General features: G+C 46.4%; 1 protein-coding gene across 1 annotated transcript in view; it reads right to left on the reverse strand.

The window, feature by feature from the left end:
* The window catches only part of AFAP1L1 (actin filament associated protein 1 like 1), a gene marked incomplete at both ends in the record, with an annotated part of 71672 nt that overhangs the window by 17221 nt on the left and 29616 nt on the right, over nt 1-24835 (reverse strand). The window contains 10 exon segments of the mRNA XM_079702380.1: nt 7138-7249; nt 8815-8887; nt 9795-9940; nt 11807-12018; nt 13131-13283; nt 13529-13634; nt 16512-16646; nt 18549-18728; nt 20417-20628; nt 21307-21495. Coding sequence (XP_079558506.1) covers nt 7138-7249; nt 8815-8887; nt 9795-9940; nt 11807-12018; nt 13131-13283; nt 13529-13634; nt 16512-16646; nt 18549-18728; nt 20417-20628; nt 21307-21495 — 1518 coding nt within the window.

Raw genomic sequence — 24835 nt, forward strand, 5'->3', positions numbered from 1 at the left:
TATGGGAAACCTTGTGTGTGCTCTCCAAAAGTGGAGTCTCTGTTTCTCCCGGTCCTGTGGCACTCTGGCACTCAAGACCCTCTGGCCTTCAAAGCCAAATGCTCTGGGGATTCCTCCTCCCGATGCCAGACCCTCAGGCTGGGGAGCCAGACATGGGGCTCACGACTCTCACTCTTGTGGGAGAACCTCTGCAATATAAATATTGTCCAGTTTGTGGGTCGCCCACCTGGTGGGTATGGGATTTGATTATGTCATGAAAGCGCCACTCCTACCATCTCATTGTGCCTTCTTCTTTGTCTTTGGATGTAAAATATCTTTTTTGGTAGGTTCCAATCTTTTTTGTTGATGGTTGCTCAGCAGTTAGTTGTGATTTTGGTGTTTTTGTGAGAGGAGGTGAGCTCAAGTCCCTCTACTCCGCATTCTTTTCTGGAATCGAGGGGCTGCTTTTATTTTTATTTTATTTTATTTTTTATTTATTTATTTTTTTTGTGGTACGCGGGCCTCTCACTGTTGTGGCCTCTCCCGTTGCGGAGCACAGGCTCCGGATGCGCAGGCTCAGCAGCCATGGCTCACGGGCCCAGCCGCTCCGCGGCATATGGGATCCTCCCAGACCGGGGCACGAACCCGTATCCCCTGCATCGGCAGGCGGACTCTCAACCACTGCGCCACCAGCGAGGCCCTGAGGGGCTGCTTTTAGTTTGTATGCTTGCTGCCTCTTTCCTCAGCATGTGCTGGCAGTTATCACTTTGATATGGCGTGTACATTCACACTTTCCTGGGATAGCGGGGGCAGGGCTTGGCGCCTGCTTATGGGTCTCTTAGAGGCTGCTGTCCATGCATTCCCAGGACAGTGGGGGCAGGGCTTGGCACCTGCTCATAGGTCTCCTATGGGCAGCTGTTATCTGTGTGCTCCAGGGACAGTGGGGGCAGCTGTTGGCGCCTGCTTATGGGTCTCCTAGGCGTGGCTGCTATCCATGCATTCCTGGGACAATGAGGGCAGGGCTTCTATCCATTCATTTTTGATGGGCATTTAAGTTCCTTCCATATCTTGGTTGTTGTAAATAATGCTGCAATAAACATAGGAGTGCATATATCTTTTCTAATTGGTGTTTTCATTTTCTTTGGATACATACTCGGAAGTGGAATTGCTGGATCATATGTCAGTTCTATTTTTAATTTTTTGAGGAACCTCCATACTGTTTTCCATAGGGGCTGCACCAATTTGCATTCCCATCAACAGTGCACAAGAGTTCCCTTTTCTCCATATCCTCACCAACACTTGTTATTTGTTGTCTTTTTGATAATGGCAATTCTGACAGGTGTGAGGTGATATCTCATTGTGATTTTGAGTTGTATTTCCCTGATGATTAGTGATGTTGAGCATCTTTTCATGTGCCTTTTGGCCATCTGTATGTCTTCTTTGGAAAAATGTCTATAATCCTATACCTATTTTTTAACTAGATTGTTTATTTTTTTGATGTTGAATTGTATGAGTTCTTTGTATGTTTTGTATATTAATCTGTTATTGGATATACTATTTGCAAATATTTTATCTTATTCAGTCAGTGGCCTTTTTGTTTTGTTGATAGTTTCCTTCACTGTGCAAAAGCTTTTTAGTTTGATGTAGTCCTGTTTGTTTATTTTTGCTTTTGTTTCCCTCACCTAAGGAGACATATCCAAAAATATTGCTAAGACCAATGTCAAAGAGTGAGTGCTTATGTTTTCATCTAGAAGTTTTATGGTTTTAGGTCTTACATTTAAGTCTTTAATCCATTTTGAGTTTATTTTTGTATATGGTTTGAGAAAGTAGTCCAGTTTGATTCTTTCACATGTGATTGTCAAGTTTTCCCAACACTGTTTATTGAAGACACTGTCTTTTCCCCATTGTATTTCCTTCTCTCCTTTGCCGTGGATTAATTGCCCATATAAGTGTGGGTTCATTTCTAGGTTCTCTGTTCTGTTTCATTGATCTCTATGTCTGTTTTTGTGCCATTCCCATGCTGTTTTGATTGCTGTAGCTTTATAGTATAGTTTGAAATCAGATAACATGATATCTCCAACTTTGTTCTTCTTCCCCAAGATTGTTTTGGCTCTTTGGCATCTTTGTGTTTTCATATAAATTTTAAAATTATTTTTTCTAGTTCTGTGAAAAATGCCATTGGTATTTTAATAGGGATTGCATTGAATCTGTAGATTGTCTTGGGTAATATGGTCATTTTAACAATGTTAATTCTTCTAATCCATGAGCCTGGTATATCTTTTCATTTCTTTGTGTTGTCTTCAGTTTCTTTCAACAGTGTCTTACAGTTTTCTGAGTATAGGTCTTTATCTCCTTAATTAGATTTATTCTGGGAGATCCCTGGTGGTCTAGTGGTTAGGATTCTTGGCTTTCACTGCTGCAGCCTGGGTTTAATCCCTGGTTGGGGAACTGAGATCCCACAAACCACATGGTATGGCCAAAAAAAAAAAAAAACCTATCTAAGTTTAAAAAAAGAGATTTATTCCTAGGTATTTTATTCTTTTTAAATGTGATTGTAAATGGGATTTTTATTCTTAATTTCTCTCTCTGATAGTTCTATGTTAGCGTATAGAAGTGCAACAGATTCCTCTATATTAATTTTGTATCTTGCAACTTTACCAAATTCACTGATGTGCTCTAGAAGTTTTTTGGTGGTCTTGTCTGCAAACAGTAACAGTTTTACTTTGTACTCTCCAGTTCTTCCTTTACTTCTTATTTTTTAAATAAAATTATTTATTTATATTTTTTATTTATTTTTGGCTACGTTGGGTCTTTGTTGCTGTGCACGGGCTTTCTCTAGTTGTGGCGAGAGGGGACTACTCTTCATTGTGGTCCGTGGGCTTCTCATTGTGGTGGCTTCTCGTGTTGTGGAGCACAGGCTCTAGGAGTGTGGGCTTCAGTAGTTGTAGCACGTGGGCTCAGTAGTTGTGGCTTGCAGGCTCTAGAGCACAGGCTCAGTAGTTGTGGCACACAGGCTTAGTTGCTCTGCGGCATGTGGGATCTTACTGGACCAGAGCTCGAACCTGTGTCCCCTGCATTGGCAGGCAGATTCTTAACCACTGTGCCACCAGGGAAGCCCCCTTTACTTCTTTAAGCATGGTTTCCCTTAGTTCTTTGAACATATTTACAAAGGATGCTTTGAAATCTTTGTTAAATTCCACATGTGGGTCCTCTCATAGACAGTTTCTGTTGCCTGCCTTTTTCCCTCTGTATGGGTCACACTTTCCTGTTTCTTTGCATGTTTCATAATTGTTTTTTGAAAATTGGACATTTTATATAATATATTGTAGCATCTCTAGGTATACTGACCCCTACCCTCTACCAGATTGTTTATTTGTTTAGTGACTTAGTTGGCTCTCTTAGTGAAGTACATTTCTCCCTGCAGCATGAAGCCTCTGATGTTGATCCTGAATGGGTACAGCCTTAGGGATCACACCCAGCTGTTAGGCTCCACTAATTGTCAGCTGATTGCTCTATTTTTTAAAATATATTTATTTATTTATTTTATTTTCCTTTATTTTTTTTTTTTTGCTGCATCAGGTCTTAGTTGCAGCACATGGGGTCTTCGTTGAGGCATGTGGGATCTTTTTGTTACAGTGAGCGGTCTCTTTGTTGTGGTGCTCGGGCTTCTCTCTAGTTGTGGTGTGCAGGTTTTCTCTCTCTAGTTATGGCGCGAGGGCTCCAGAGCGCGTGGGCTCTGTAGTTTGCGGCATGTGGGCTCTCTTGTTGAGGCATGTGAGCTCAATTGTTGTGGTGCACGGGCTTAGTTGCCCTGCGGCATGTGGAAACTTAGTTCTCCGTCCAGGGATCGAACCGGCATCGCCTGCATTGGAAGAGGATTCTTTACCACTGGACCACCAGGGAAGTCCCTGCTTTATTGTTTTTGACAGTGCTCTGTATCATCATTTGTTCCACACTCTGTTTCCACTAAAGTCAGTTCTTTTGAAGGGGAGCTTTGGAGTTCACTGTTTTTATGACCTGCCTTTCACCTTGGGCAAAATCTCTGAGTCACTGTTCTGAATCTAGGGGTGGGAACAGTGGCCTGCTTCTCTTGGAGTGACATCTCTGTTTTGTGAGCAGGGTGCTGGGTGGGGACTGTAACCTCTGGTCTTCTTAGCTTTCCTCTCCTAGGGTGGAACCCCTGCATTATGAGTGAGCTGGGGTGAGGGCAGTCAGGGCCCCCACATCTTGGACCTGCCCAACCTGCAGTAGAGCCTCTGCTGTATGAGTGGGGTCTGGGTAGAGAAAGGGAGCACCCTACTTCTGGGCTGCACTCACTTGGGATTTAGTGTCTGTAGCACATAGCTAGGGGTGATGAGAAATGCTGGTTACCTGCTCTTATTGGGGAGATACTGCACCTCTTGACTGGGAGCTAGAGGAGAGAGAGCCTCGTTTTCTTGTCCAATCTGGAGATTTTGTTACACTGAGCTGGGAAAAGGGTAAAGGAGAAGGTGGTGGCTCAGATGCCACAAACTCTCACTGTTTTTACTGAGATTTAGTAAATTTTCTAGAATAAATCTTCATTTGCCATATGCCCTTAGGACAATTTCTAGAGACTTCAGATGATTGATTTAGCAATCTTTTTTTAAAATTAATTAATTTATTTTTTATGGCTGTGTTGGGTCTTCGTTGCTGCACGCAGGCTTTCTCTAGTTGCGGTGAGTGGGGGCTACTCTTCGTGGCAGTGCGTGGGCTTCTTATTTTGGTGGCTTCTCTTGTTGCAGAGCACGGGCTCTAGGCACGCGGGCTTCAGTAGTTGTGGCATGTGGGCTCAGTAGTTGTGGCTCTCGGGCTCTAGAATGCAGGCTCAGTAGCTGTGGTGCATGGGCTTAGTTGCTCCGCGGCATGTGGGATCTTCCCAGACCAGGGCTTGAACCGGTGTTCCCTGCATTGGCAGGCGGATTCTTAACCACTGCATCACCAGGGAAGCCCTGATTTAGCAATCTTTACCAGTTTTGGTTGTTTTCTGGGGAATGGGTCTGTGGAGCTTCTCATGCCACCATTTTTCTCAGTAATGCCCTCAGTTCCCACGATTTTTGTTTTCTCACATTTGTGTCCTTTTGCAGTCCCTTCCCACACTAGATAGGCTGACCTGTGTAACCATTAGGATATGGCAGAAATTATCACAACAGCTAGTTCACAAAAACATTGCAGCTTCTGCTCTGTTCCTCCTTCCTGGGTCACTTGCTCTGGGGGAAGCCAGCTGTCTTGTCATGAGGACAAGCAGCCCAATGGTGAGGTCCTCCTGGCAAGAAACTGAGGCCTCCTTCCAAAAGCCAGCCCAAACTTGCCAGGCATACAAATCAACCATCTTGGGAGCAGATCCTCCAGCGTGTCAAGCCTTCAGATGACTTCAAATGACCCGCTGAAGTCTTGACTGTGACCTCACAAAAGACCCCAATCCAGTACTACCTAACTAAGCTGCCCCGGGATTCCTGACCCACAGAACACTGACATAACACACACTTAGGTTTTGAGCTATGAAATTTTGGGTAATTTGTTATGTAGCAGTAGGTAGTTAATACATGATCTTGGGTAAGACCCTTCTCTTACGTTCTTCAGTTCCTTCATCTGAAAAACATTTTTGGACTAGATCCATAGTTTCCAACTGTCTGCAAGGAGCCCTATGATTTTGTAGTGATGGGTAACAGGCTACCATGTGGGGCAAAGGGGAGGCCAAATGGGCCTCCAGACTCCAGGCAAAGCAGCTCCACTTTTCTCTCTCTCTTATAAACTGGGCTTCAATGTAAGATTTAATTTGAAGAAAGAGTCTGTTTTTTGTTATCTTTGCTTTGGGTTTTTTTTAATGATTTCTTCAATCTTACATGCTTATTTCAATTTAGTTTCTCATCTTGAAATGGGCATTTCATAAGGCCCTGTATTTCTAGCGTCTCTGATCACAGAGTGTAAGGAATGCTACACAACAAACCTCTAATTGCTCAGAGGGGAAACTCTCTGGAGAGAGGAGGGGACTTTTCCAAAGTTACACGGTAATTTAGTGACCAAGTGAGGAATGGAATATAGGTCTCCTGACTCCCAGAAGAGATTATCTACGCCAATGAAATGGAGCTATCATAAAGAATAGTATTTTAAAAAATAAATCTTCAAAAAGCAAAGACTAGAACTTGACTTTGTTCAAGTACAGGGGAAGAAAGTAAAAACAACAAATAAAAGACTCTTAGGACATGCTGTCCTACAGGAAACTGGCTTGCTCATAAAGATAAATCATACAGGAGTAGAGATAAATGTTGGGAATCAAAGAGAACTTACACAGAGTTGTCTGGCATAGTTAGTCATTATTTATTGTGCAGTGTGGCGATCAGGCAATTCAGCAAGCTCCTATGGGGTGCTAGGCAGAGCTTGGGCTGGGACACAGAGGTAAGCCATATATATATGGCTTTATGTAGTGTTAAAAGTTTTAAATAGTTGCTTATATTAAAAAATAAGTAGATTTCTGGTCTCTTTTGAATAATTGGCAAATCTGGGCTGGCATTGCTGCATGGGGGCCTTGGCTGGAGCTAAGTAGTAGCTGCCCCTAGAGCTGGGGCCTGAGCACTGCAGTTTCCTTCAGTCTCCCCCAACCCATTCCCTGTTGTTTCCCCTCTGAGGCCGCCTGCTAGCTGCCCTTTATCACTCTGCTTGTGCTGTTATTTTTTTTTTTTTTTTTTTTTTTTTTTAATTAATTAATTAATTAATTTATTTATGGCTGTGTTGACTCTTCGTTTCTGTGCGAGGGCTTTCTCTAGTTGCGGCAAGTGGGGGCCACTCCTCATCGCGGTGCGCAGGCCTCTGACTATCGCGGCCTTTCTTGTTGCGGAGCACAGGCTCCAGACGCGCAGGCTCAGTAACTGTGGCTCACGGGGCTAGTTGCTCCGCGGCATGTGGGATCTTCCCAGACCAGGTATCGAACCCGTGTCCCCTGCATTGGCAGGCAGATTCTCAACCACTGCGCCACCAGGGAAGCCCTGTGCTGTTATTTTTCTTAGAGTATTTCCTTATACCTCTCTTCACTTATTTACCCACGTGACCCCAGCAAGGATCTGATTTTGAGACATCCCCCCGACCCCGCTCCTGTCCCGGACTTTTTCCCTCCCTTCTTCCCTTACACACAGAACTCACTGGAGGCATGGCGCTTGACTTTGACCTGTGGGTCTGCCCGATGGGACTTCTCACTGCAGGTGGAGGCATGGCGCTTGATCTGGGCTCCAGAGGGACGCTCAGGCTCCTCATCCTGGGTGAGAGATGGAAGGAGAAGGTAAAGTGTGGGTGGGCTTAGAATCCTCAGTGTAGGTGCTTTCTGGTGCGTGCTCAGTGGCTGAGTACTACATGACCTCTGAGATCTTGGCCTTACATTTTTAGATGTGTGCAGCCCTCAACAGTTTATAAACCACTTGCACTAGCAGTGTATTACTTGATCCTCATACCTTCCTGTGGGGGGCAGCAGAAGGCAACCCTAAACTGGAATTTCTGCTGAGAGGAAAATTAGGAAGTCTCAAAAGACCGTAGGTGACCATATTTGATTTATCATAGATATTTTTGTCCTCATATCATTTGGACGTATCCTTCAAGTTTTCCAAATTGCTAATATAAAGTCTTAAGTTAAAAAAAAAGTCATAGATGAGATCAGCCAATGGTAGAAGTGACATAACTTAATAGACTGGCTATACATTTTTGCATGAAGAGTTGTGAGAACACTCAAAATCTTGTCAAAGCTCAGGAAAACATGAGTGGAATATGATAATAATGTCATATAATACTGCTATTGATAACAGTACTATTTACTCCTCTGTATAAGACCTTCCAATGTCCAGGTACTGTGCTAAGTTTTTTCCATAAAGTATTTCATTTAGTTTTTGCAATAGTCCTATCAGGTAGCTTTTATCATATTTATGTGGAGCCAGGAAGTGAGGACCAGAGAAATGAAGCCCAAGGTAACTTGGACTCAGCCCTGAGTGCAAGGTTCATGTCCTTAAGCACTAAGCTGTCTTGCTACTAAACTCTGCAGCTGAGAACAGTCTCAAGCTGCATCTACTGGTTCATATGAGTCTGAAGAAAGACCATGTAAACAGAAGGATGGCTGGAGAAGTTTCTAGTAGCAAAGGGAGTCCTAGAGGTGAGAGCTCAGAGTGTCATCCAGCACTGTCCAAGGCAGGGGTCCTGGCCTTCAAACACATCTGCTTTCCTTGGCAGCTTGATTCCCCCTCTCTCTCCTCTAGCTGTGAGGCCTGACCCACCAACCACTGTCTGATCAGAATGTCATCCTCTCGCTCTCCTGTGGCAGGAGAAGGCACAGGGCATGCTGCAGGGCAGTATGGGTCAAGTGATGGCTACAGAGGCCTCACTGTAAATTAATAAGCTGGCATCTCCTTGGTTTAGTGAGCAAGACAGGGAGAATGTCCTGGGAGTTGAAGCCTAGACTGTGGTTGCCACCAGGTAAAGGCCTCTGGGGGCAGCCACCCAGTTATCATCCCCCTGAGACACTACTGAATCAGTCAATTCACAGAGCAGTAAACGGGTGGACAGTCCAACACCTTGCTCAGACTGGAGCAGTGCTTTATAGATGCAGAGCGCTTTCTTCTTCCTGGTCAGGGGATCTTTCCACTGCACTGCTCAGTCTCCTGTTCCAGAGATTCTTTCCCCTGAGCCATGGTCTGTCGTAAGAAGGTCCCCTCTCCCCCGCCTTCTAGCTGCTGGTTAAACGAAAATGATCTCTCTGAGGCAAAGGAAAAAAGGAGTAGTGAGGGAGAGCTAATAAGTGGCTTTTGCCATGTTCCCCGAAGTCCCGAGGGACCGTACCTGCATCTTTTCATAAGGAACATCATCATAGACTCGGGGCTCAGGCCACTGATCCTGGCAGGATCTTGCATATCTAGAAAATACAAGGGACGATGATGATGATGGTGACAATGATACTTTGCAGCTTACAGTGCTTTCCTGTCCATTCTCTCATTTGATTCTGGCAGCACCTTTTTTTTTTTTTTTTTTTTTTTTTTTTTTTGGCGGTACGCGGGCCTCTCACTGTTGTGGCCTCTCGCCGTTGCGGAGCACAGGCTCCGGATGCACGGGTCAGCGGCCATGGCTCACGGGCCCAGCTGCTCCACGGCATGTGGGATCTTCCCGGTCTGGGGCACAAACCCGTGTCCCCTGCATCGGCAGGCGGACTCTCAACCACTGCGCCACCAGGGAAGCCCCTGGCAGCACCTTTTAATGGAGGTCAGAAAGTTAGTGATAGCAACCATGCCAGATAGCACTAGGACATTGATGTGTTAAGAGCTTTATAGGCAGGGGCCCATGGGATTCTCATAACAACTCAGGAAGCAGGTGATTCATCACCTCCATTTTATAAGCGAGAAAACAGAGGATCCAGGCTGGCAAGCAACCAGCCCAAGCTGTTGGTCGTGATAGAGCCGTGACTTGAATATGGTATTTATAATGCCAAGCTCTGCACACCAGCCCTGTGCCCGCCCAGAAGCTCAAGGGTATGGGGACTCTAAGTTTCCATGGCATGAGAGCAGAGCGCAGGCCACTGTACAAAAAAGCTTCTCCTTTCTGGCTCATTCCGTCCATGGTGTCCCGTGACCCTGGGCTACCTCCTCTAACCAGCTTACTCCTGCCTGCTAGAAGAGGAAGGCACCCACTCTGACTTCCCAAGGAAGCAGCCTTTCTCAGCCCTTCCTCCCTCCCCTCCCATTCCCAAGGCTGGACTCCGCCTCTGAGAGGGAGCTGAGATAGGAAAGGTTGTGGGTGGCCGTGGGCCATGGGGTGCTGGCCCTCACAGGAAGGAGTTGCGCCCTGCACTGACGATGCTGGTTAAGGTCTCCACGTCCACGTAGTCATAATGCAGCGCTTCGGGAGTGACTTTGGAGCCCATCTCCACCAGCAGCAGCCCGAGCCAGCGGCCCATGTCCTCGGAGCAGCTTGCCTGAGGGAGAGGAGGCACAATCTGGGTTCACTTTGGCACCATCAGAGCCTCTGGCTACCTGCTCACTTCAGCCAAACCCATATTCATATAGTATCTGTTATGTATCCAATACTTAGGGATCCAAGAGGAGCAAGACTAGAACACACATCCAGAAACCCAAGTGGCTCCCACCTTCCCTCTATTCAGGTCTTTGCTCTAAGGCTACCTCCTCAGAGAAGCCCTCCCTGACTACCTCTCTAAGACACATAACCTCACTCACTATCCTCAGAGCCTTCCTGACCATTTGGATATGAAAACAAAATTCAGGTGTTCTCTGAATTTTTCTTTTTTTTTTTTTTTTTTGTGGTACGCAGGCCTCTCACTGTTGTGGCCTCTCCCGTTGCGGAGCACAGACTCTGGCCGCGCAGGCTCAGCGGCCATGGCTCACGGGCCCAGCCGCTCCGCGGCATGTGGGATCTTCCCAGACCAGGGCACGAACCCGTGTTCCCTGCATCGGCAGGCGGACTCTCAACCACTGCGCCACCAGGGAAGCCCTGAATTATTTTTAAATATTTGCTTTTTATTAAATGAGGAGGCTATTTATCACATAACCCAATCAAAATTTTTTCTTGTATTATAAATGCCAATTATATATAGTACTGTATACAGGAAAATCTCCAAGAAGTTGCTGGTCAACTAAACATATACTTATGTTCTTATTTAAAGAGCATTATTATAAAATCAAGTTAGCACACAAATACTGAACTTGAATTTAAAAAGCACACTTTTTGCCAGAAAGCTCTTTGTTTAATTGAAGAGAAATAAGAGACCCATCTCAAACTATCAAAAGTAAAAGTGACTTACAGAGTCAATATTTCCTGAAATTTAAGAACTGACACAGGCAGTGAGTACTGGGCAAAGAAAACAAGACCAAGAGGCTGGATCTTAATTCTAGGAAAAGACTAGAGGCTATTGATCCTCTGTGGAGCTTTGGATGAGGCACATGCCTGCCCTGGCCTCACTTTTCTTATCTGTAATGTGAGGGGGTAGTTGTTTAAGTTTTCCTCCCAGTTAATATTTTAAATTCTAAATAGGTGAAGGATTGACATGTAAAGAGAGAGTCAGCATATTCTGGGTGACCCCCGAGAGGAGGGCTGGTGCTGGTGGGTAGGTATGAAAAATGAATGCGTGAAATGAAATCACATTGTCATTCAGCCATTTGTTCAGCAGATCTTAATTGAGCCCTTAGTATGTGCTGGACATCATGGTGGGTTCTGGAAAAACAAAAGTATGCAAAAGAACAGGTGTGGTCACTACTTTCACAGAGCTTAGGATTGCAACTCAATATGGAGAAAATCTTCGTAAAAATTTAGTTGCTTGGTGGGAGGAGCAAGCTACTTTGAAGGGCAGTGGTTTATCTGAGGTGGACAGTCACTGGTGGGAAGTAAATTTTAGAGAGGATTCCAGAATCAGATTGAAATTAGATCAGACTAGATGCCTTTCAGGTTTGGGATTATATTTCTAAGGCAGAATAAAGAAATCTTGGGTCTAGGGTTGCCAGATTTAACAAATAAAAATGCAGAAATCTCTGTTACATTCGAGTTTCAGATAAACAGTGAATCATTTTTTAGTATAGGTATGTCCCAAATATGGTATGTACTTCTATTAAAAAGAATTATTTGTTGTTTATCTGAAATTCAAATTTAAGTGGGTGTTCTATAGTTTAACCAGCAACTCTGTTGGTTACTTGGCAACAGTTGGCTTACTTTCCCTCTTCTTTAGTCCCTATAATGTCAGTAGCAAGGTACTGTGGACAAAAGCCAAAGTCCAGGCCAGAGCTCCTCTCACATCCTACCACCAAGGCCCACCTGCATTTTCTCCTCTCACCTCCAAGATGGCAACCTCCTGCCGGTTGCGCAGGATCCTGAAGGCAAATGGGTGTCTGGGCCCAAAGCTTGGGGCCACCTCACAACCGTGGAGGGCGATAGCATTCACGTGGGTCCGCAGGTCCGTGCGGTCCTTATGGAAATACAAGGTGTTGCACTTTAGGCGGCACCAGCGTTCCTTCCAGCCATGGTTCACCAGCACATTCAGATAACCTGGGAGGGGGAGACCAGTGGTGTGACCTCCTAACAGCCCTGGGAGATACAAGTCAGGGTGCGTGGGTCTACACCCCGGGGACAGAGCACTTGGATAACCCTTGTCCTCTAGCTGGAAAGAAGGCCTTCTGGGTCCCGGATCAGCTCACTCGTGGCCTATGACCTCAGGCATCCTCTTCTGTCTCTGAGTTTCAATTTGTTATCTATGAAATGGGGACTGATAATCATATTTGTACATACATGCACAGCCTTTAGACTATACCAAGCTTGATGAAAAGGGCAGAACTACCATACAGAATGAATAAAAGACACAACTCTTCCTCTTGCCTTTCCTCCTAAAATGTCAAAACTATTACTGAAGACAGAAAATAATGGGTGATGCTGACACCTGGTGGCAGCATGTGGGAACAAAAACATCTAGGCAAGATAAAGAACTATAAAACAAGTAAGGGACAGGCTGATGGCTGATGAGTTTAGAATTCCCTCAACGTTTTAGATTTTAACTTATTTTTTACCATAACATGTCCTGATCCGCTTACAAAATATTTCTTTATAGCCATGTGCGTTTATAATATTCTTTCCAGGTTAGCAGAATATTACTGTTTATCTAAAATACATGATTTTCTATTCCGGTACATGGAAAACTGCATTTAGATAGACAATATGTTTTTTTTCCTTCCAAAATCCTTTTAACTCACATTGAATGCATTTATAATGAAAAGTACTTAAAAAATTTTATCCAAGAAATATCCTTGTAAGACTGGGCCGTAACTTAAACACCTGGCATATTATATACTCAGAAGTAAGATACTCTCCTCTTGTCATAGTAGAGGAAGCTGAGGCCCAGAGGTGGGCAGTGATTGGCACTAAGGTCACAGGGAGAATAGAAATAGAGTCAGTTGGCTTTTCCTTCTGTTAGGCGTCAAGGCTTCATGGAGGAGAAGTGATGGAAGGGCATGGATTTTTGATGGAGTGGGGGTTAGCCTTCCAGCAGGAGGATTCTGTCCTCTGCCTTGGGAGTGAGGTAGATTAGGCCTGGAGGGTCTCCTGGCTTGGCCCCAGGAGCCCTCATCGACAGGGTCTGAATTCACCTCCACATGCCTGGTACCCACCACAGCATGGAACCTCCTCCTCGGTAGAGGATGTCTGCAGGTCATCGGCCAGTGCCTTCTTCTTAGAGAAGCTGATGATACGGGTGATCTTGCGGCCCGCAACCCTGCTCATTGAACCCTTCAGCTCTGACAGGCTGCTCTTCTTCCCTTTGCCTGTTGCCATGGAGATGGGTTAGGGGAGGGGAGGGAGCCCCAAGTCCCAGATCCACCCGCCCCTAGCCCTTCCCCCCAACCTTTCAACCTGCACACAGGGCTTGGCCTACAGCTCCAGGTATGGATAGGCCAGGTCACATCACCTAGGTCTCCAGAGTGGTCAGGACCTGCTCTGCACTGTGTGCTTGTGGCAAGGCCTCTCCCAGCTCTAGCATTTTCCCGCCTGAGCCCCCAGAGGCTCCTACCGTGTTCGCGGCCAAGGGTGGAACAGTTGTCGCCCAGGCCCATGCTGTCGGAATCCGAGGTCTGCTTCTCTTGGGACAGCCTCTGGAGAGGAACACAGACAGCCCCCTATCAGAGGGCACACTTAGAAAGTTCTCCTTTGTTGGTTCAGTCTCCCCCTGACCCCTGTACATGAGGATTAGCTAACAAATATTTGTCAGCAACTGTCATGTGCCTGATACTGTACTGGTACGAGGAGGAGAACGATGACTTAGGATGGTTGTGTCTTCCAGTTACTCACAGTCTATTTGGGGAGTGAGGAATTCAGTATAACAGACTGAGATTAATGTCCTAGGAGTCTGGACTACATTTGGTAGATGGGGAGCTGAGAAGGTATTTAAGTGGGACACTAATGGAGTTGGTTTTGGAAGCTGCCCCCAGCGGCATCGTGGGGGTGGATAAGAGGGGGTCAAGACTGGAAGCAAAAGAGGCACTTAGAGTGTCATCCTGGGCAAGCTGAGACTTGATGGGGGATGAACCAAGCGACAGTGAGGATGGAGAAAAAGAGATGAGTTGGCATTTTCAAAATAGTCATGACAGGACTTGGTGACCAGTAAATGTGAGTGGTGATGAGAGAGGAGTCCATTACAGTTCTAGCTTGGATGAGAGGATGGTAAAGACGCACATACACACCATGGTAACAACTTCATTGTCAGCCAACATTAATTTTTACTCATTATGCCAACTCTGGACCAGTGATTCATTTATTCCTATTAGGGAGTGGTACAGAGTAGTCAGATGGACTTTGGAAGAAATGAAGTCTCTACTTAGCTGTGGGAATGTGGGAAAATCCTTTCATCTCCCCAAGGCTTCTCACTTGAATTACACCCCTTTCCGTGGGCTGCCGTGAGGTACCAGGGAACTGGCCCAAGTGAAACTATGAGGCCAACAGACTGTATCATTTCTAACACCTGTGTGGTATGCAGCCATCTCACTTTAAGAAGCTAAATTATGCCAGCCAGACTCAGGACAAGACTAAAATGACACCCATCCACTTAAAAAGGTGGACTTACAGAGCTCTGAGGCCCCTAAACCTTTCCTGCCAAGGATACCCCAGACCAGGCTCAGGGATGCTTTGCTGTAAGCATAGTACTAGAAAGCCGGGGGAGATAAGAGAGGCCATGTACTCCCCCCCAATTTCCAAAGGCTGGAAAAATGGCAACTGTCAGAAATTGGTTAGAACTGTCAAGTATAAAGAAGCACCCCTGTAAATTGTGAGACAGAAGTTATGGTTCTATTCTGTGATGGTGTACAGATGGTAAGTTTTTCGTCAAGATAGAGAGCAAATACAAAGAAACACTGTGAGCACTTTGGAATTGACTTAGTGATGATGACACGTCAATCACAGGAGTCCATGGAGAGACAGAGCCACCTATACCACGTCCTCACTCCCACTCTTCTCCAAAAATACCACGCTGAACATTTTAGCTACCCTCCCCCTGTACACTCAGCCACAGGAGAGCCCATCTCTGCAGGCTTGCCTCTTCCTCCCCTCTACCCACCCTCTGAACTGCACCACAGCATGCAGCTGCAGGTGTGTGTACACACACACTCTCTCTCACACTCGCACACACACTTTCACACTCACACACTCTTTCACACTCATACACACACACGCGCGCCCTCAACACTGCTTTCCTTCAGCCTCTACGAATGGCAAAGGCCGAGTGAGCCCTCCACCCTTCCTCTGCTAATGAATCTGCTGACCCCACCTTTGCTTCTGCTGCTCCCTTCCCTTGCAGCCCCTGTCCCTTGATCCACCTATGCCCCAGTGGGGCAGAGTTTTGCCCATTCTTTAAGGCTCAACATAGGTGCCCAACCTCCCTAACCCCCTTTGCCCCTCCAGCCAGCATGAGCCCTTGTCCCCTCACTACGGCTTTCCAGGACACTCGAATAGAGTTGACACGTTCCCCTTCTCTCCGAACCCATCCACCCTGGCCTCTTTCCATCCATGCTTCTTCCTGCTCCAGGGCCTGTTCTCCCTGCTTGGAATGCCTTTTCCCTCCCCCTCCTCACTAATTTTTCACCCTTCTCTGAATTGTGCTCCCTCAGGAAAGCCTTTCTTGACCCTGAGACAAGAGCAGCCCCTGTCACGTGCTCCCAGGGTACCTGGTACTTTTCCTTCCCGGCGCTTAACACAGCTTGGCATTTCTAAATCTATGTGATTGGATTCATGTCTGAACCCCTTGCTGGGAGGGCAGGAGTTGTGTCTGTTACTGTTAGGACTGCACCCAGTGCCTAGCACAGTATCCAGTGCACGGCAGATGCTAACTACTCGTCCAGTGGAGCTCAGGAAGCTCCCCTTGAGAGGCAGGCTTGTGGGGTGTCAATCAGTTAGCTCTGTTCCTTATTAACTATATGTGACTTTGGGCTAAACCTCTCCGTGCCTTGGCTTCCTCTTCTGAAAATGTAGTTTATCAGAGTTGCTGTAGAAATTAAATTAGGTAATGCACATAAAGCATTTAGGACAGTCCTGGCCACACAGTCATATTTTCTATAATGCTAGCATTTATTATGTCATGTGAGACCCATGTATGGGAGTCTTAACTCTCCCCTTAGGATTTGGGGTGGAGTCCCTTGATCACCCACAGCACCTGGTGAAGCATAGGCATTAGCATATATTTGCCTTTTGCCTGACAGACTATGAAACGACCATTTCACTTATGTGCCAGTGGGGCACACTCCTTCTCTGACTAATTCCAATTTAGTTTGCATGGCTCAGTTCCAATGTGACCTCTTCCTGTCCTGGCAGGGTAGTCACTCCCTCCTCAGGCTTGTACTGCACCTTGGACACAGGCATTCATTCATTCATGAATTCAGTAGACATTTATTGAGCGCCTCCTGTCAATGCCTGGCTTTACCACCAGCCTGCGGGTCCCCTGGGGCAGAGCCCGTGCAGAATCCCCACTGCCTGGCCCAGAGGGAACCTTGAGAAGACAGAGGTACCTTGTCCAGGTCCACCTTGCACAGGAGGACTGGGGATCTGGGCACATCTGCCCCCTCAGCACCCCCAACGGACTTGCTGACCTCTCGGATGACCTGTGGAGAGGACACACATCTGTGAGCAGGTGGGCAGGGACTCTGTGGAGGCAAAAGCAAGAATGGGGTCTGTGTGGTCAGGGCCATCAGGCAGAGCAGCTGGGATCACTGGGTGGAAGAGATGGATTGATGTGGCCTCCTGCCCCATTTGTGGGGCACATCAGGATCTGAACAGGCTTTCTCCTGTGTCTGTCCCTTGAATTGGGTCCAGAGGCTTGGCTTCTAGACCTGGTGCCATTACTAATTAGTTGCGTGGCCTTGGGAAAGCCATTTCCCCGCTCTGGGCCTTAGTTTCCCCATCTGTAACATGGAAATATCAGTGGTCCTCTGCTTATTACGTCCTTGGGTGTGTGAGGACCAGTAAGATGATGGGTGTGAAGGGCCATGTGAACCAGGATGCCCTGCACAGGCATGAGGATTCGCTTCTGTGACATGTTGGAACTTTACAACAACTTGCAGGGCAGCCAGGGTTATTCTCTCCATTTCAAAGATGTGGAAACTGAGACTCCAAGGCATTCACCTGAGGCCATGCAGCACAAGCATCCAGACCATGAAATAATAACGGACCACTTGCTGCTTATCTGTCAGGTGGCTTTGCGTGGATTATCCCATTGTATCCCCACAGCAGCCTTGTGGGGCAGGGGCACCTTGATCCCCAAATTACAGATTAGGATGATGAGGCTCTGAGAGGCGAAGCCATGGCTGCCTGCCCTATCCTCTGGGCTAACTGGCGTGCCAAGGCAGGCCTCTTAACTCTAGGTCTAGGGCTTCTTGTTCTGAACCAACCAGCCGCTTGAGGACAGAGCACTCTCCCCCACCCCCACCCCAGCATGCAGGTTCTCTCTCTTCCTTCCCCTCCTGAGACAAAGGCAGTAATGAGAAACAGTAAACATCCCAGTGGGAGAGCTGGTTATCACAGGAAGGAAGGGAGGATGGGGAGGGAGGGAAGGAGGGGTTTGGTTTCTTTGTTCCAGCAGGAAGATCAGAGGAGGGGAGAGCTGCTGTAAGGGCCTGGGGGTGAGGGCTTCACCATCACTGCAGAGTAGTCACTGACGGTTACTCAGGACTTACTGCCTGGCAGGCCCTGTATCAAGTACTCTCTAGAATCCTTACAAGAACCATTTTATAGAGGAAGAAACTGAGGCACAGGGAAGCAAAGTCCTTTGCAGAAGATCACACAGCCAGTAAATGCCACTTAGGTCTGGGACTTGAACTCAAGTCTGTGTGGCACCCAAGTCCTCCCTTGTCATCAGTATGCCACCCTGCCTGTCGCCTTTGGAGTAGGTTTCCTTATTTGCTTCTAATCCTTGCCCGAACCACTTGGTGGTTGACCTTGGGTGAGTCACAGAAGCTTTCTGTGCCTCAGTTTCCTCATCTGTAAAATGGGAACAATATTAGTCCCACTGTGAATAGTAAATGAAGTCATGTGTATAAAGCTCTTAGCACAATGCATGGCACAAAGTAAGTGCTCAGTACATGGTAACTCTAATTGTTGTGTAACTGCAAGATGCAGAGGCTGGGTCATAGGTGGATGTGATAAGTATGCACGTTTCACCTAAGGTAAGAAAGAATTTCTCCTTTATTAAAAGAAGAAAAAGGATTAGCTTGTCTAATGATAAAATCAACTTCCTCTGTAGGTATTAAGCTCCCCATTCCTGGAGAGGTACATGGCAGGTAGGATAAGCCCACAGTAGGCGTGTTAGAAAGGGGATTCAGATAACCAGAAGGAGCACAGGTCTCCAGCCTGAGGTCTGTCTCCTGGTGATGTCCGAAGCCCATTTCCACATAAAGCCCTACAGCTTTACGTGAAGGGCACCGACCCCCTCTCCCCTGAGCAAGGCCTGTTCTTCCAGTGACAGCAGCCCACTCCACTGAGGGCTGGGTGTGTGGAAGACAGGAAGGAAGGAGGGAGCGGGGGTGGGCGAAGGCACAGCCCCCCTGTACCTTCAGCCACTCCTCGGCCTGCTCCCGGCTCTGCAGTGCCAGCACCAGGACTTCGGTAGCCCCCTGGGAGAAGCGCAGCTCGTGCCTCTTGTGCCGGCTGTCCTTGGGCACGTAGATGACGTTGCAGACATCCAGCGCTAGCCTCAGATGTGGCTGCCGGTCCTTGGAGCTTTTGTAACACTGGACAGGAATAGAAGGGGTTAGGGCCTCCTGGAGTGGAGAGTAGAGGGAGAAGACAGGGAAACTCAACCTACCCCACAGAGACCTCCCCACCCAGTCCAGCTGTGGGCACTGCATGAAGACAGGGGCTGTTCACCACAGAGAGGAGAAGCCTGGGAGGGGCATCTTTGGGCAATCTCCAGATCTCAAGGGCCACTGAGCGGTCCCAAGGGTCACAACTACCTATTTAGGAAGAGGCAGATTTTAGCACAATACTAGGAAGACCGTTTTAGTCTAAAGAACCATAGAAGAAACAGGCTGTCTTGGGAGGAAGCCAGCTCCCTGCTATTAATGGGCTACATGACAGAAATGTGGGGGAGAGAATTCTAGCAGAGATGGAGGGTTGGGCTTGGGAAGTCAATAGTTTATCAATAATGATTCTCAGTTCCCAATTCTTATTATGAGGCTAACATTACCTTGATACCAGCACCTGACAATGACATTACGAAAAAGGAAATCATAGGCTAATCTCTTGTAACATAGTTGTAAAAACTAAAACAAAATATTAGCATATAGAATCCAGACACACATAAAAATGTATTGCATAGAGACCAAGTGGGGTTTATTCTAGGAGTGCAAGAGTGGGTTATCATTCAAAAACTAACTGTATAATTCATCATATTAACAGAAAAAAGGAGAAAAACCATATATCCTAATAGAAGCAGAAAAAGTATTTGATAAAATTCTGCACCCATTTGTAAAATAAACTCTTAGCAGACTCTTAGAGGAGAACTTGCTTAATGTGATAATAAGGAACACCTATAAAAAACCCATGGCGCACATCAGCTTTGATGGTGAATTATTGAACTTTCCTTCGAGATCTGGATTGAGACAAGAATGCCTGCTCTCACCACTTCTATTTACATTGTACTGGAGGTCCTAAGCAGTACACTAAGTCAAGAAAAAGATAGAAGGCATAAGGTGTGGAAAGAAGTAAGTCATGAGTCTTGGCCTAGTTCTGGCCTGGGATGAGCTTTTCACTGCTGCAGCGTGAGAAAAGGTCATGTTTCAAATGTGTGTACGTTCGGTAAGACTTGTCAATAGGTAAACAACCTATCTCATTTTTTTTTTCCTGAAATTATGTCCATCCTTATACTTTGGAATTAAAGGTACATTTCTTTTATGAAATGCTAGTGATGAGAGATGGTGAATTAAAAAAAAGTTTTAAAAAGTGAGTTATATAATAACAAGTATTACATGGGCTCAGTTTTAGAAAAGACAGATGTATGGAAATGAGGGTGGAAGTTTATACATCAAAATCTAACTGTGGTTAGCTCTTGGTCAACGGGGTTAGATGGGGTTTTTTTAAAAAATCGTTTTTCATTTTATTTTCTTCTGGCTTTATAAATAAATACATTTACTTGCATAATGAAAAATGATAAACATTGTTTTAAAGTGATAAAAAATTCATGTCTGGCAAAACAAAACTTGATAAAGTCTTTATCAGGTCTTTAGGTTTTGTTTTGTTTTTTAATTCTTCTCAGGCAGGAGAGCCCTGATCTCAAGCACCGGGCTTTGAGCCTCTGTGCACAAAGCAAACCTAGAGGAACCGAGGCAGACATGCCTGAATGCACACAGATACACAGACACACGCGCAGGCACATGCAAGTCCACGTGAGGCCGAGAGGCACTCTTCTGTGGCCACTCACCAGGAGCTGGTCCTCCTTGATGACGGTCAGCTGCTTGGCCCACTGCCCGAAGCGCTTTTTCCGCAGCAGGAAAGCACATATCCTGCAGTCCCTCACCAGGTGCATGGAGGCCTCCTCTGAAGGCCACTGGTGTGTGGGCTGCGGCCCTTTCCCTTCCTCCTCCTCCTCATCATAGGACTCGTAGGAGCTGCTCATGGCGTCAGAGTCATTGTCTGCAGGAGCCACGGGAAAGGACCCGTCCCTGTGCCGTCACCGGGTGGGGGGGGCACCTTCTTACCCCTCTGCAGGCATCCCTGCTCTGGGGCCCCAGGGCTGTGAAGGGGTAGGTGTGAGGTGTGATGTTGGTAATGACTAAGCCCCCACATGGGCACTCTGTCTTACAGATTTACTACTTGCTTTGTGATCTCAGTGACTTCATCTCTCAGAGCTTCAGTTTCCTCGTCAATAATAATGAATAATACCTACCTCACTGGGCTATTGTGAACAGCAACAAATACAGAGTGTTTAGCCGAGTGTCTGGCACTCAGTGAGGGCTCAGTAAACATCAGCTTTTGTCTTTACCCATCACCTTTGCATCCATTGTCTCAGGTCATTTTCATGACACCCAGCAAGTCCCCATTTTATACAGAGGAATCTGGAGGCTCAGAGAGAATAAATCACGCACCTAAGGTCAGTCACCAAGAGTCAGGGCAAGGGCTTGGTCTGGGGCTCCTGACTCCCATGCCAGCAGTCTTCCCACTGAATCCCAGTGTCTCTGAGAACAAGGGCTTTGAGGCCTCCGTGGCGACCCCAGGGAGGTGATGGGGTGGTAGGCAAGGGCACGCCAAGGTCAGGTCAAGGCCTGTTCTTCGTGAGGATGGAATTAGACTGAACATCCACCTGGTACTTACAAGAGTTCTTCAGCTCTCCATTCATCCTTGTCGCGGGGTAGCTGCTGTCTGCATCCTCGTAGTAGCTGTCCACAATCGAGTGGGCTGGGCTGCAGTCGTCTGTGGGGTTGGCAGAAAGAGCAGTACTTGGAGAAATGCAGGCAGACTCCAGGCGCCAGGACTGGGGAAGATCGTGGACACCATGCCCTACTCAGGGAAGAGGGAGGGAAGAGGGAGTAGAGCTTCTTGTTGTCACTCCCCGGCCAGGGTGTGGGGCCTCGTCTCTGCATCTCACCTGCTCTAGCTCCACACCTGCCCCCTGTGCTCCTGTCACCAGGAACTGCCTTGCTGGGCCCCGTCACACTTCCAGGCTTATGTTCATGCTATTCTCTGTGCCCTCTTAGCAACTGCTAGAGCATTCCTCACCCTCTAAAACCCAGCTCGAAGATCTTTCCTTTGACCTTCCCAGGCAGAGAGTGGTCAGCCCCTCTCCTCTGACCCCAGAGCATTGGTGTGTGTGGGTGTGTGTCTCAGTCACAGTTCTGGTCCCTGCACTGCAGTGAGTGGTGTCCCAGCACCTGGGCCCAGACCCCCTTTCTATTCTGCCTTTGTCTCATCTTCTTCCACTTCAGCCCCTCCGCTCACTTCTTAATACATCTACCCCCTCCTCTCCTTCTAAATTTCTGTGACTACAGAGGAGGATCTGGACTAGAGGAGATAATAATAACACATAAAATGGTGAATACATACAATAACACAACAGCTGCTGATGCTGAACTTTCACTTTCCCATTCATGGGAATCAGTACAGTATAGGAGTGAGGTTATCCCAAATTGTATTCTGTATCACAATTACCGGGGGTCTTTTTATTTATTTATTTTTCTTTTCCATTATAGTTTATTACAAGATATTGATTATAGTTCCCTATGCTATACAGTAGGGCCTTGCTGGTTGTCTATTTTGTATATAGTAGCTTGTATCTGTCAATCCCAAACTCCTAATTTATCCCCCCCCACCCTTCCCCTTTGGTAACCATAGGTTTGTTTTCTATGTCTGAGTCTGTATCTGTTTTGTAAATAAGTTCATTTGTATCATATTTTAGATTCCACATATAAGTGAAATCATATGGTATTTGTCTTTCTCTGACTTCACTTAGTATGATAATCTCTAGATCCATCCACGTTGCTGCAAATGGCATTATTTCATTCTTTTTATGGCTAATATTCCATTGTGTGTATATATACAGATCTATCTATCTATCTGTCTCACATCTTCATTACCCATTCATCCGTTGATGGACGTTTAGGTTGCTTCCATGTCTTGGCTATCGTAAATAGTGCTGCTATGAACATTGGGGGTACATGCATCTTTTCGAATCAGAGTTTTCTCCAGATATATGCCCAGGAGTGGGATTGCTAGATCATATGGTAACTCTATTTTTAGTTTTTTGAGGAACCTCCATATTTTTTCCATAGTGACTGCACCAATTTACATTCACTGGGGGTCTTTTTAAAATGCAGATCCCTGGACTGTATCCCCAGAGATTCGGATTCACTGATGTGGGCTGAGCTGAGGAATCTGCACTAAGAAAAAAAAACTATTTAATAGCATAGTTCTAAACATATGTAAAAAGAGAAAATATATGGAACTCCAAGGAATCAGACTTTTTTAAAACAAGACTATTTTCATACAGATGGTCTCTGGAGCATACTTTGAAGCTCAGTGGATTAAGGGCATGTGCTTTGGGGTTAATCAGATTTGAGTTCAAATCTATCTCCATCATTTACTGAGTGACCTTGGAAAGAAAACAGTTTCTCTGCGTTTCAGATTCTTTACCTATAAATCGACATGAACAGTTCCGACCTTGGATTAGTGATACGATGCATATGAACTCTCAGCACAATGCCTGGCACACAGAACATCCTAGGCAAATACTAGATATCATTATATTTATCATCTCTTTTGATTCCCACAATGCAGGGAGGTGGGTATCAGACCCACTTCACAGATGAAGAAACTGAGGCCACACATTTTGCTAGTGATAGAGCCTGGATCAGAACTGAGGTTGCCAGCTTGGGGGACAGGTGCACATCCTCTCCTCCAGGAAGCCTTCCTCCTTTCAGACCACCTTGCTCTCACACCACCTGTTCCTCAGACCACTGCTCTGGGCTCTCAGCCCATGCTGTCCATCTGTTTCTTGAGGACGGCAGCACTCAAATTCCCAGTGACTGGGACAGCCAAGTGTATCTCCCAAGTGAGGCTCAGAGCCTGCTTTTCCCAGGAGGCATTCTGAGGTCTCAGATGCTGGTGACATCCCTGTGAGGTGGCCTGGGGGTGCTCAGGCCAGAGGTGGGGGTGAGGAAGGAGGAGGTGCGAGGGGGAAGAGGGAGGGAGCCCCAGGGTCATAGCACTTGGGACACCTGGTAGGCTGGACCCTGTGCGAGAGGAAGGATATTTCCTGTCGGGCTTGGTGCCCTCTCCCTGGATAAGGTCCCTGGCCTTTCCTGAGGCACTCCCTACCCTCCCGCCCCAGGATCCCTGCTGCTCCAGGAGGCAGCTTTTCTGCCCCATCCGAGCTCTCTGGGGAGGGGGAGGAGCCTCGCCCAGCTGAGGGGCTGGTCCTGGGATTCAGGGCCCAGCAGCACTTCATCCCCTCCTTCTTCCCCGTCCTCAAGTGGATAAAATAAAGTCACCTGCTCCACATAAACAGCTGCTGGCAGTGACATAGACCCCAAGACTATCAAGGCTGAAGGAGGGGCATTGATCACCTGGTGCAACCCCACCATTTCAGTAGTTTTGTTTGAACTAGTTTATTAATCATAAAAATAATATACCATAATAGCCCAAAGGTGGAAACACCCAAATGTCCATCAACTGACAGATGATAAACAAAATGTGGTATATCCATACTATGGAATATTATTTGCCCATAAAAAGGAAGTACTGATACATGCAATGACATGGATGAACCTTGAAAACACTATGCTAAATAAAATAATCCAGACATAAAAGGCCACATATTGTGTGATTCTATTTAAATGAAATATTCAGATTAGGCAAATCCATAGAGAGAGAAAACAGATTGGTTGAGAGAGGAACAGAAAGTGACTGCTTATTGGGTATGGGGTTTCCTTCTGGAGTGATGAAAATGTTTGGGAACTAGGTAGCTGTGATGGCTGCACAACACTGTGAATACACTAAACGCCACTGACTGGACACTTTAAAATGGTTGGAGTGGTCAATTTTATGTTACGTGTATTTACTACAACATGGTGAAAAGCACAATCAGTACAGAAGAGTATGAATGGGAAAATATGTTCCCTTTCACCCAGATTTCTATTCATTTCCTATAGGAAAATACTGTTAAGGGTTTCTTGCATATCCTAGAAAAACTGTTAAATGCATGTGCGTGTGAGTACCCTATTTAAAAACAAATGTGATCTTGTTATATGCAGTATTCTCTTTGATTTTTTTCCAATATATATCTTGGGATTCATTTCTGATCAGCACAGACAGACCTATCTTATGTATTTTTTGGTGGTTGGAGAAT

The sequence above is a fragment of the Hyperoodon ampullatus genome (genome assembly GCF_949752795.1).
Source record: "Hyperoodon ampullatus genome assembly, chromosome: 4".
Lineage (NCBI taxonomy): Eukaryota > Metazoa > Chordata > Mammalia > Artiodactyla > Ziphiidae > Hyperoodon > Hyperoodon ampullatus.